The 13562-nt window shown below is 43.2% G+C and overlaps 1 protein-coding gene across 2 annotated transcripts in view; it reads right to left on the bottom strand.

The window, feature by feature from the left end:
* Positions 1 to 13161, bottom strand: part of ELOVL4 (ELOVL fatty acid elongase 4) — a 36865-nt gene extending 23704 nt beyond the window's left edge. The window contains exon 1 of one of the 2 annotated variants that reach the window (XM_048296956.1): positions 12846 to 13161. In XM_048296956.1, the coding sequence (XP_048152913.1) occupies positions 12846 to 12948 (103 nt within the window). In that variant the 5' untranslated portion in view covers positions 12949 to 13161. Of the gene's footprint in view, positions 1 to 12575; positions 12693 to 12845 lie in introns of those variants that run through there. The other variant, XM_048296957.1, reaches the window with a different exon arrangement.
* Between the last annotated feature and the right edge of the window lie 401 nt (positions 13162 to 13562).

Raw genomic sequence — 13562 nt, forward strand, 5'->3', positions numbered from 1 at the left:
ATTAACACATGTATAAGCTAAGGGATCTTTCTTAGAAGAATTTCCTATTTTAGTACAGGGCAGAGAGCCCAGTAGAATATATAGCACCTTGCTATAAAATGTTAACTAGACCCACTGCATAAAGTTGCTCTCTACATCCAAAGAAATTAGGATTAAACTTTAAATAGTTCATTATCATTTTCTTTGCTAGATCCATCATTTAAATTTTTTTCCTTTCTCATTTGGGTAGTTTTGAACAGTTATCAGGTCACTCACTAGCTGCCATTTTTTCTCTTTTTGAAAATTTTCTTTAAAGGAACACTTAATCTCACTCACCTGATGGAATATTTTCCAATCATAGAATCATCTTCATGGCTCATCTCTGGATACTCTACAAACCTTTAAATCAGCCTTGCACTGGCTTCTCAGGAAACAGTCAAGCCCCTGCTGCTTTATCTCACAAAAAATTCTGTATTATCATAATACCACAGCATCAGTGGTGGTTATGACTGGCAAGAAAACAAAGATGTGAGTATCAGAGAATCACAGAATGGCTTGGGTTGGAAGGGACCTTACAGATCATCTCGTTCCAACCACCACTGTGGGCAGGGACACCTCCCAGAGATTGCTCAGAGCCCCATCCAACCTGGCCTTGACCACTTCCAGGGATGGGGCATCCACAGCTTCTCTGGGCAGCCTGTTCCAGTGCCTCACCACCCTCACAGTAAAGAATTTATTCCCATGTATGTTAGTGGTAAAGCTAAGGATGCTACGCACAGGATGCTATATGGACAAAGGTTCCCAAAACTCGGCATATAAAAGCATTAACAGCTGGCCTGGTTTAAGTAATTTTTTTTCCTTTTTTATTAATTAATAGAACAGTAGAGAGAAAGCAAGTTTATTTTGATCTTTGATAACAGACCTAAACCTCTGAGTTAAGTATTTTGTCTATCCTCAAGCTTTAACTAGTCGAGAACAAACTAATTCGTTTGGGTCAAGAACAAGAGACATCAAAATTTTATGGCAAAGCACTTTCATTTTAACAAGCCATAAAACATGAAACTAAGGTGCAAGAATAAAAGTATTCAGCCTCAAGCACGATGAATAATGAGAGCACATACTCTGAAAATCAAAACAATGAAACCCACATACTCTTAAGTTTGCAGACAAAGCTGTACAAAATCCTGTTCCGGTCAGAAATGAGAGATGCCTGCCCCAAAACCAAAAGGACTACAAGGCAAGACAAACAGATACAACCCATAACCAGTTGTGGCTTTATTTTGAATTTCAGGGCTTTGTAATTGACTGCTTAGTCTTCTTTAAAGCTGTATACAGCAAAATAAAATCAAAATGCCACACAGCCAAGAGCAACATCTCCTGCAGCTAATGAACACCTGTGTAATATGCATGTGTTTCATAAACTCCCATTAAAGTAACAGGAAGACCTAATCCCAGTTTGCTGTTAAAAGGCCAGATGCATTTTAACTAGCCTTCCCTTTATTCTGACTAGCATTCTAGTCTTCTCAGGACTCCTATCACTCAGTCATTAATACCATATTGTCTTTGTGCCTGTACATAGCAATTACATGATACACGTGTTTCAAGACAAGGATAATAATGGAATTACTATGAAGTTCAGGAGACATGACAATTTACCATCAAGTCTCAGGATTTTCAAGTCCAAAGACATTACCTTGCTCAAATTATATTTGATTTATCTCCTCCATTTGTTATGATTACTTGTGGGGACAGTACAAATGCTCTGCTTCAAGGAATAATAAAAATATAATCCTCAGTGAAGCTTACACAAGATTTGCAAGATACAAGCCCTCGAGGCATGAAGCATTCTTCTGTTTGCCAAATCTTCTTTTCCAAACATCACAAATGCTAGATGCATTCCCAGTGCAGTGATACCTGCATGGCTTTTCTTAAATATTGTATGTTATGGAGTAAACAGTTGAAAGCAAACAAAACCCCCAACCCTATCACACAATGTAATTTTATAAACTAGTTGCAGACTTTACGATCCAGTCTATGTCTCTGTATTTCTAAAGCAATAAAAGTACTGCACAAAACACACTTCACAAAGCTTTCCTTCTACTGAAACTTTTATTCAAACTTTTGTGGGCTTTGCCGAAAACTATTTCTCAGCGCTCAGACTGGACATGTCCTTACTTCACACAAAAGCATTGGGGTTTGGCACTATGAAAATAGTTGTAGGGGTATCAGTAAGCAGTAATGCAAACACAGGATTTATGCACATCCAATGCTGCAATAATGGATTAGTCTATTGGCCCACCCAGAGTTTTATAATGCTGAAGGGGATGATCATAGAGTATGATGATCTTCTCCACAGACAGACATTGTTACTGGATTCCCCAGTTTAAATGTAAATTCCTTGAAAAATGTGAAAGATTATTAACATCAGTTCAATAATAACTCTGCAAGGTCTTATCCACTGTAGAGACAAGTGTTACATACTCAGCATATGTGGCACAGTAAATTCAGCACTGATACAAGTCCTGCTACTGCTAGCATACTGGAAGGATAGTGATGCTTAACTACATAGCAAATGTAAACAACTTACATGGCTGCTCTTGTAACACAGTAATTTGGGGTTGCAGATGAGCATTTGGAGACTTTTAAATGCAGTGCTTGAGCATGTGTAAAAACCAGCAATGGCAAGTGAAATCTACCTAAGAAAAGTACCAGAAAGCTACTGGAGAAAATTTGCAAGAAACTGCACAGAAAGCTCTCTGACAAACTACCTGTTTTTCCTGTTTGAATTACCACAAGGATGCTTCTCATCAGTTTGGTTTTACAGAAGGATGAATGAGATGAGAATTTTGTTTTGATAAAATCTACAAAAGGAGTTATTGAAATGCATTAGCTCTTCAAAGTTCAGAGGCAGAAGTAAATTTACAGTTGTGAGATACATTAGGTCTTCTGTTAGCTTAACACAAATATATCAGTCAAAGCCTCCAAGGAAAAACAAAACTCTAAAACATTTAGAACTTAATTCCTCAACATCCCTTTAACATCAGCAAAAATGACAAATCAAGGGTGAGGAACCAAACACCAAAAAAAAAGGACTAATTTTGAAATGCTGATTTTCAAAATATGAACTGAATGACAAAATGTTCTTAACCTAAAAATGACAAAAAGAACGATCAGCATCTGAATCTTTCATTCATTAAGTACACAGTAGCAAAATTATCAGTTTGGAAGCTACATAATGTCCATGTCCAAATGACTGCTACAACTAAGTGTTTTCACTTCTACAGTTGTGTTACCTTCCACAGTAACGGGAGGCCCTCAAGCTTCTCTAATGGTTTCTGCAATTAAGTTTCTCTCTCTTGGAAAAAACTCATGGATCACTGAAATGTAGATTGGACAGAGTAGGAAAAACCCTGACCTAAATATCAAAGCATTTTGGGGTATTCTGTATGTGAGTATTTCTATTGGGCACATCTGTTCCTGGTAAACCACTAAATATTAAACAGGAACTGCAGAAAATATGATTATGAAGTCTCCTATTTAAAGCCCAGCTAGTCAATTTAACTACTAGCTACTTTCTTTTTTTTTTCTTTACATCATCTCAAACCATTTAAAAACAAGGTGTTGCAGTGATGTTCTAGGAACAGAAGGACATAAAATCATGTCAGAGAGATCTACCGGCTCAACAGAAAAAGTGAAAGACATGGGTTATAAATTCCCTTCTTCCAGCAATATTCTAGGAACATTTAGTAAGCAGTAAAATAATCTTTCTTATTGGTCATAACTGGGAGAAGGAATCAAGGAGGTAATATCTATAAGCAAATAAAAAAAGACAGTAGAAGAACACCATAGTCAAGCATGTAAACTAAGTGTAACATATGCGAGAGCTGGAAGAAGACACTTTTTAGATATAGCAGAAAGAGATAAGAGAAATAGGAAAATATGATGGAAACAAACCAAGCAGTCAAGAGTTCATGATTATGATGAAACAGAGAATGAAACTAGGGATGTGGTGGTTTGACCCTGACTGGAGACCAGGTATCCACCAAAGCTGTTCTATCACTCCCCTCTCAGCTGGACAGGGGCGAGAAAATAGAAGAAAAGGCTCATGAGTTGAGATAAGGACAGGTAGAGGCCACAAACCGATTACTGTTATGGACAAAGCAGGTGTGACTTGGGGTAATTACTTGAATTTATTACCAATTAAAATCTGAATTGTATAATAAAGTAGAACAGCCCTTAAAAGCCCCTTTCTCCCAAACCCTCCCTCCTTTTCAGGCTTAACTTCACTCCTGATTCTCTACCTTTTCCCTGCCAGTGGCAATGGGAGACAGGGAATAGGGATTACAGTCAATTTTATCACATGTTGTTTCTGATGCTGCTTCTTCCTTAGGAGAAGGAGTCTTTCCCCTGCTCCAGCGTGGGGTTGCTCCCACAGGTGACATGAACTCCATGAACTTCTCCAGCCTGAGTCCTTCCCACAGGACTTCCCACAGACTGCAGTTCTTCACAAACTGATCCAGTGTGGGATCCTTCCTGCCAGGAGCCTGCTCCAGCACAGGCTTCCCACAGGCATCCACCTGCTCTGGTGTGAGGCTCCTCCAGGGTCTGCAGATGGATCTCTGCTGCCCTATGGACCTCCACAGGCATCAGGGGCACAGCTGTGTCACCATGGTCTTTCCCATGGGCTGCAGGGGAATCTCTCTCCAGTGCCTGGAGCACCTCCTCACCTTCCTTCACTGACCTCCACGTCTGCAGAGTGGTTTGTCTCACATATTCTCACTCCTCTCTTCTCTGGCTGCAATTACTTCTGTGCCATTTTTTTCCCCTCTTCTTAAATATATAATAATAAAATCATAGAATAGCCTAGGTTGGAAGGGACATTAAAGATCATCCACTTCAAACAACTCTGTCATGAACAAGGATGCCTTCCACTAGAGAGGGTTGCTCAGAGCCCCATCCAACCTGGCTTTAAACATTCCCAAGGATAGGGCATCCACAGCTCCTCTAGGCAACCTGTTCCAGCACCTCATCATCCTCAGAGTAAAGAATTTTTTCCTAACGTCTAATCTAAACCTCCTCTCTTTCAGTTGAAACCATTCCCCCCTATCCTCTCACTACATGCCCTTGTAAAAAGTTTCTTTTCATTTTTCTTGTAGGCTCCTTTCAGATGCTGGAAGGACACAGTTAGGTCACCCCAAAGTCTTCTCTTTTCCAGGCCAAAGAATCCCAATTCTCCTAGCCTTTCCTCATAGGAGAGGTGCTCCGTCCCTCTAAACAACTTGGTGGCCCTCCTCTAGATTTGCTCCAACAGGTCAATGTCCTTTCTGTGCTGGGGACCCCAGGGGTGGAAGCTGTACTAAAGGTGGCATCTCACAAGAGTGGAGTAGAGGGACAGGCTCACCTACCTCAATCTGCTGGCCATGCTGCTTTTGATGGTGTGATTGTTGTCACTGAGATTTTACTACTATCACTGACTGGCTCAGCCTTGGCAAGAAATGGGCCCATCTTGGGACGGCCTGGCATTGGCTCTGTTGGACATGGGGGAAGCTTCTAGAATAGCCCCCCTAGTACCAAAACCTTGCCATGCAAACACAATATAAGGGAAGAATCCTGTAGTACAAGCAGACACAATGTCAAAGAGAGAGAGAACACTCCAGGGCAGGAGTTAAGGATCAAACCACTGAAATTATTCAAGTACCTAAAGAAAAAAGTTGAGTTGCAGGCACATGAGCAAAACAAATCCAAGAACAATCAATGCCCTCAGGCGTGTCACTATCTTGCATCAAATGCAAGCCAGACTGAGATAGCTTATTCTCCCTCACCTTCCATGAGAGAAAGGTAACCTAGCTCATCCTTATCTTGAGATCCAAGCACACACAAAGGGCATTAATACAAACCATGTCGCACTTTATTCATTTCTAGGCTACTTACTGCTTTGCCTGCAAGTTAGGTGAAGTACTCAAAACCCCAACAGGGCTAACACCTAAGTATTGCCAAGCCTGAATTTCAGAGCTGCCTTCATTTACATCCTTAAAATTCCACAAGACTTTGAAGCTCATACACTCAGAAGCACTTGAGTTTGACAACACTGAGCATAGTTGTACCCACTTGTCACCACACAAGATCCAGTAACTGCATTCACATCTACAACCTCCTAAATGAGGTGTCAGTCAGACAGTCCCACCCAAAGAGTTCTTTATGGAGTGCAGGGGTAGCTCCAACTTGGGTTCCAAATACAGCTTGAGGAAGCGAAGCCCTGTCGTGTATTTACTACTCAGAGAAGTCCTACATTATGGATCAGATCTGTCCGTAAAATCACACTGTCACAACCTCTGTGCCCTGAGTGACTCCACTCAGATCAACACACTTTAAAAGCCAAAGCTGTCATTCGGCCAATTCTGTTTAGATAAATGAACTCTTATTTAGCTCCAGTTTTTCAGGCCATTCAGGCATTTATTCAACCCCACGTGCCTTACCTCAAGAAACTCTTTGGTACACACAACAGCCTCTTCTCCTCCCTTAGTCTTGCATCCTAGCAAATTCTTCCTCTCAAAGTCCTCTCCATATCTGTTTGGAGTCTTTTCATTCATTCACCTTTTATCTAAGCGCTCTCCTAATCTATCCGAATCAAGTAACTCCAAAAACCTGTCTGGACTGGCAGAGGAAGAAGTGGAGTCTTACCTCACCCACTGCTCATGATTCCTGATGTACAAGGCCTTAAAAGGAACTACATTCTATGTTCCCTAACCTTCCTCTACTAACTGTCCTCACGCAGCCTTTGACCCTCTTCCCTGGTTGCACCGGACAGCATAGCACAGCTGCCTTGGATACAACCTCTTCTGCTCTTCTGGCATCTACAGCCACAGCCCTACTGCACGCCTCTTCACCCCGAGCACAGCATAAATGCAGGGTGAGGTTACAAACATTTCTAGTCAAGGTACTCCAACAAGAGACAACTACCTACGAACAAGAGTTCGGCCACTATGCTCGATCAATCTACGTAACCAGTGGAGTCTCCAGGATGGCTGCATCTGCTTCATGCCAAGGATTTTTCAACTACTCAAGAATTCTTCACCTCTGGCTGCAGTATGTGGCTCCAGGACCACATACTGATTTGTACCTCATGATGCCTCAGCTGAGAAACATAATTTGCTGAGAGCTCCACAACAGCAATTTACCATGTGCCAAATTTTAAACATCTAGTCATTTGGCCTTCTGCAGTAGGTACTAAGGTCATGCAATCAGCGTGGTTAAATTCTGTATACAGCCGTTTCCTGATCTTTTCCTATGGGTTCTCCTTTAAGAGTATTCATAACACCTTATTTCCTTCAAAATTTAAAGACATGCTATCTACACAGCTTTGGAATGAATTTTCAAACATTCAGTTATGTTCTTGTAATTTTGTCTACACATTTCCTTTTCCTTCTGAAATATGGTGATGAGTGTTCAAACAGAAGTTCGTATTACGTTCTTGCTGGTGCTCTTTGCCGTTTTTTTCTGTTTCATTTCTTTGCTGGAGCTGAGATTTGCAGATCATCCCTGCAACTTCTCCTCCTTCATTTTAGGAAAGAGAAGTCTTCCACTCATAACTCAGCTCCTCATCCACAGAGTTCATTTTGCTTGGTGCTATTCCCTCATGATCAAGGTCTTGAAGCTTGGTGACCCAAGATCTCTAACCCTAACACTTCACTAATGTACTTTTCTGAATGATGTTTCCATTTAAAAAAATGCTTGGTATCTGTTTTGTTCTGATTATGTCTTTTGAGTTCTACAATCTGATAAAATCTCCTGATGATGAAATGGGGGTAGAATTTCCCTCAAACACCCAGCGAATTGCCTTCAATACCAATCATTATTTTTTTTCTTCACTAATAAGTGAAGTCCCTCCCTCCACTAACTGGCAATTAAATGTTAAATGAATCCAGTAAACTGGGATGCTCCTATTGCTCAGTTTGGTTGACAGCAGACTCATATGATCTAGGCTTTAACATTCTTTACTTCCGTAATCAATTTCTTCAAGTGATGCTTCTGCCAAAGGTTTTTTCTTTGTGTTTCTGCCTCAAGACAGCCAACCCAGTTACACAGCTTTTCCGTTTCTGGTGTGTTTCTACCTGTCTAATCCTTGTGTTTTATCTAGTCATGACCACAGACTGAAAAAACTGTTCCCTTGAGAAGAAAATTGTATCTGCAAGACAAGTATTGTGCCAAATCACCAAATCTGACGCTCAGCCAGATATCTGAAAGCTTAGGAACACATTCTGCTTTGTTTCTGTGAAACAGATTTCATGAGCCTTAATCTCACCCTTTGTTCTCTTTCCCCATCATCACCCTCTGAAGAACTTTCACTGGGATTCTACTTGCCACCAGCTTTGGCACAAATCCTCAGCTACAAAGGACTCATTGCACTCAGAGTGTTCTGCTAAGCACCCCAGTGAACTTCTCTCAAGCATAAACACTTAGCATAAACATTTGGTCATACTTGGGTTCTCCATGAGGGAAAGAACAAGGGAAGAAGAAACATGTTTTGTTCCAGTTCTGTTCCCTGTACTGAAAAAGAAAATGAAACTGAACTTCCTGGGCAATTTTAAATTAGTCCCAAGATCTCCTGGCAAAAGCATTTATGGCAATCGATGTTCTCAAGGAAGCTGCTCCACTGGTTCACGTTTTTAGGCAAGCAGCTGTAAGTTTCCCATCTTCTCCATCCTCACTGCCTTACACATCTGACGCAACTGATAAAAGCTACAATTGATGTTGCTCCCGAACAAGATGCTATGTAGAACACTACCCTACCACTAAAGTGAAAGTTTGCATCTCTCTCCTTTCCTACTGATGTAAAAAGTCTGTAATCTTATTAACTGCAACAGCTGTAAATAGTTGCTGTTCCAAAGCAGCCCCACATGGCCTGGGATGGCCCTGCCTCCTTTAAACTCTTGAGCTCCAAGATCAATCATTCTCACCCAAAGTCAGTAAATCCTTCCGTTTTTTAGCCCAGTATAATCAAATTAACTAGCTCCTCTAAACAAATCTTTTTGTACAGTGTTCCACAAATCTTTTCAAGCCACAGTCTCCTACTCCCCTTCTCCAACTGACAATGGTCTCTTCACCCACATTTTGAGATTTCCACACTCTTCTTTCCTGGATTATGTCCTGAGTTATTCATCTTAATAGTTCCCCTGGACTCAGACTGGAACCTCCCTTTAAGTCACTTGCTCAGTCATCTAATCATACCCTTAATCCTTCCTGGCAAATCTAACCCCAACCAGCTACTTGAGCTGAGAGAAAGAAGGAAGCCCTGCCCTAGCAATTACATGGAACTGGTCCCATGCCCTTACAGAAATAAGGGCATGGAATTCCTAGATCATATTTCCTGATAGTAACTGTTCCTCAGACCACCTTTTCTTTTTTTTCTCTTGATGAGCACTAAGAATGTGGTTTTGACTTTTCTATCTCTTCCTGAAGTTTATGGCTTCCTAACTTATGTCCTTTAGCCTTCTAGGTGAATATATGGTTGCAGTGGATTTTGGGCTTTCATGAAAGGAGTCTGAAAAGTAGTCAAGGGAGGAGAGAGAAAAAAAGGAGTTTTTCAACAAATGAACAAGCAAAAGCATTAAGCTAATGCTGAAAATGTATTTGATAACATATATGGGGAAAAAGTCACAGAAGACTGCTATTATTCCCAAATGCAAGTCTTAGAAAACCAAAACCACAAACAAACCAGCTTTACACAGCACGCTTAATGCTAAAAGAAATTGTAACATCAAAAAATCCATTTAGGCTCATTAAATACTTGGTCTTTTGGGGGTTTTTTTTGGTCTCAGAAAAGGTCAGTTGCTTTTTAAATAGCACAACGCAGAGAAGGAAAATGATCAAATCTTTAATGTGCAAAAATAACACAGCACAAGACTCAGTGGGATGTTGTGGCACAGTTCTACACAAGTCTCATCACAGGAGTCCAAGGCAGCAGGAGAAAACACCCACTGGCAGGACAATCCTGCTGAATACAGAGAATAGGGCTAAAGACACACAGGTGTTCAATAAAAAATGGAAGTGGGAACTGGAGAGAATAAGTGTAGGAGTAGTAGTGGGAATAAAATTTCTTCACATTTTGTTGTGTAATTTTGCTGTGTAGTAGTGTTTCAGTATGATTTATTGTGTAATGCTATTGCATAGCATCATTTGTTGAGCAACTTTGCTGCGTGGTATAGTTTTTTATTTAATGATATTGAACATTAGGCAATGGTCTTGCATGCCATAATTTGTGTTTTCTGTTGAGCAACATCATTGTCATAGCTCTTAACACAAAAGTGAATTGCATGAATCCATAACAGTGCTGAATTCATGATTTTAACATACCATAGAATGATTTGGGTTGGAAGGGACCTTAAAGATCATCTAGCTCAAATCACCCTGCCATGGGCAGAGACACATTCCACTAGAATTTCAGAGCCCCCTCCAACCTGGCCTTGAACAATTCCAGGGATGGGGTATCCACAAGTTCTCTGAGCAACCTGTTCCTGTACCTCATCACATTTGCAGTAGAGAATTTTTTCCCAGTATCGAATCTAAACCTACTCTCTTTCAGTCTGCAGCCATTACCTTGTCCTATCACTATATGCCCTTTTAGAAGGTCCCTCTCCCAGTCTCGTCTCACACCCCCTTTAGGTACTGGAAGGATGCTGTACATTCACTCAGAGATGGCAAATGGAGACAATTACTTTTGTCTGAACAAAGAAACATGCAGAAAAGCAGCAAACTGAGCAGATATTTTTGCAGAATTTAGGGCATTAAAAATTATCTCACTGAACAGCCATAGAGCATTGCCTCATGAATAACACTTTCTTATCCAGAGCTACCTTGTAACTACAATGTGAGATATTACATATTTCACCTATCCCTACCTGACTGTAAAAACCACAGGAGAACCCTGTTTCACACACTACTAGATATAAATAAGAACTGTAATGTGTTTTTCATGTCACTTAGGCTCTACCCAAAACTAGCCTTGCAGGGACCTGCTGTAAGCCAGAATCTGAACAAGAAACTCTCCACAAAATAGGACTGATTACTTCCTTACAATGGAATCCTGCTTTAACAGCAAGATTGCTGAAATTAAAGCAAAAACTAAAAATTTTCCATTAATAAATCAGTAAGACTTACACATATTTTATGTGTAATATGGGCAATTTATGGGCAATAACAATGTCATCCTACTACTGCTTAACATTCTCCAAAGAAGCAGAAGGAAAAAAGTTTGCTCTATGTGTAGTATCACTGTCAGTTACTTATTGTTACATTGTTTACATTTACTTGCTTTTTCTTCTTCCTTTTTTCCCCACTCTGACCATTTTTGCTTACAATAGATATGGTTACTTGATAGACTTAAATAACTTGTTTGAAGTTCAGGAAACATATCAGAACTTGAAGTATTTTTTTCAAAGAAATCAAGTAATCTAATAGGTTATCAACTTTGTACCCACATCTATTTTTATATCCATCTGAAAATGCTATTGATTGACTAGAATTGCATCTCTTTTATGCATTACCTGGCGGTCTATGAACAATTGTATGTTGCAAGAGTCAGAGAAAGAGAGCAAACACTGGTAGATTACAATGCAGTGCTGCTGCAAGCATTTTTATTTGCTCTCATATTCTGGCAGTTTTTAAAAGCAGAAGAGAAAAAGATGCACGCAGGCTCAAATTTTAAAATATTGCAAAACACAGAAGTTAAAGGAAGGCAAATTGTGAAAAAAAGTGAGCTCCTTCCATCTATAACATAAGATTAATTTATTATCTGACAGATGGCAGAAGGGAGGGGGGCGGAAAAGCAAAGACTGCTGATGCAGTGAGCTTCCCATCTGCAATGAAGGCCCCACATTCCCACTTATCACACTGCCACGAAATACATCCACAGTTGCATGCACTCCAGTTTTGCTCTATGTGTTTCAAAAGAGCTAAATCTTATCGTTGTGTGAACAACGAAAAAATGAAGAAAACATCCAGAGGAGCAAATGATCCTTCTGTCAGCTGCCCGTGGCTACTCACAATAGCAAGCAACTGTAAAAGCTGCGACTCCTTTCATTTGACACACGAGACGGAGCCATTCACGCTGACCAATAACACTTCCAGAGCTACCGGTCGCTGCAGCAAGATACCACCTCATTTGCTGTCCCAGCACTGAAAGCTGCTTTTCCACATTTCTCCATATTCCAAGACATTTACTCTTCCTTCAGCATCTGCCACATTGCAGTCGTGGGGTGCCAACACAGGAGTGGAGCATATTGAAAACGGAAAACAGCAGAACTGACCCAAACACATTTAATATAAAATGAAAAGCTGCTGCATTAGCGGTAACAACCATCGGCTCATTTCGTTTGCTGAACTCCGCGCGATGCCGACGCGGGGCTCCCACCTGCCGCAGAAGCCAGAGGCCGCCCGAGCTCCGGCACGGCTTACCGGAGGGCCCCGCTTACCTCCGACATCAGATTCCCGTATGACCACCCCAAGGCACGCCGCGGCGGCAGAGAACCGGAGGAACCACGGCCCTGGGAAGCGGATTTCGCTACGTCCACCCGCGGGCGTACAGGGGACGCGCTCACCTTGCCGCGGATCGGTGCCCCGGCCACCCCGGGCCGCTACGCGGGATTACGGCAGATAAACAAACACTGCACCGAGCGCACCCGGAGGGGCGAGGAGGGCAGGCGGGAGCGGGGGAGTCTGGCCCCCGCCGCGGCTCCGTCCCGGGGCGCCGGAGCGCGCTCCGCGTCTCCCGGGAGACGGAGCCATTTTGAGCCGCTGCGCATCAGTGGCAGCGGGCGGGGAGCGCCGGGCACGGCGATGGCGGGGCCGGGGCCGCCCTGGCGCGTTACCTCGGATGCTCCAGGTCCAGCGGTAGAACTCGAGGGTGTCGTTCACCACGCTGGACACCAGGCCCATGGCGCTGGGGGGCTCGGCGGCGGCGGCGGCACCCATGGTGAGCAGCAGCAGCAGCGGCGGAGCCGGCAGACCTGTCTCGGCGCGTGCGTCCGTGCCTCTGCGCCGGGGCTGCTGCTGCTGCTGCCCCTTCTACAGCCGGGGATGTGATTTAAATCTCTATCTCTCGGTGTCTTCCCTCCAGACTCCGCCTCGCTCCCGTCACCGGCTCCCGTGCCCCGCGGGCAGGGTGGAGGGCGCGGAGGCGGGGGGCGGCGCGGCGGCGGCCGCGGCTCCGCGGCTCGGTGCTCCCGGCTCGGTGCTCCCGGCTCGGTGCGCAGCGCCCGGCGCGGTGCGGGGCGGGGGCGTCACGTGGCCGCCGTCCCGCTGCCCGCCGGCGGCGCCCGCGGTGCGCGGCCCCGCGGACCGGCCCGGCCGCGCAGGCGCCCGGCGGCCCCGGGTGGAGCAGGTGCGGACGGCGCGGGGACCCCGCTCCTCCTCCCTCGGAGGCCGTGCGGGGTGGCGAGGAGGCGCTTGTTATCTAAGTTTGGCTTTTTATTTTCAAATAGGTTTTTTGGGTTTTGGGTTTTTTTTTTACCAGAAAGGGGGGGGGAAATGAATACTTCAGCCAACTCCTATTTTCTTTCTTTCTTTTCTCTTTGTAGCAGTTTGGA

This window comes from Corvus hawaiiensis, chromosome 3 (assembly GCF_020740725.1).
Source record: "Corvus hawaiiensis isolate bCorHaw1 chromosome 3, bCorHaw1.pri.cur, whole genome shotgun sequence".
Lineage (NCBI taxonomy): Eukaryota > Metazoa > Chordata > Aves > Passeriformes > Corvidae > Corvus > Corvus hawaiiensis.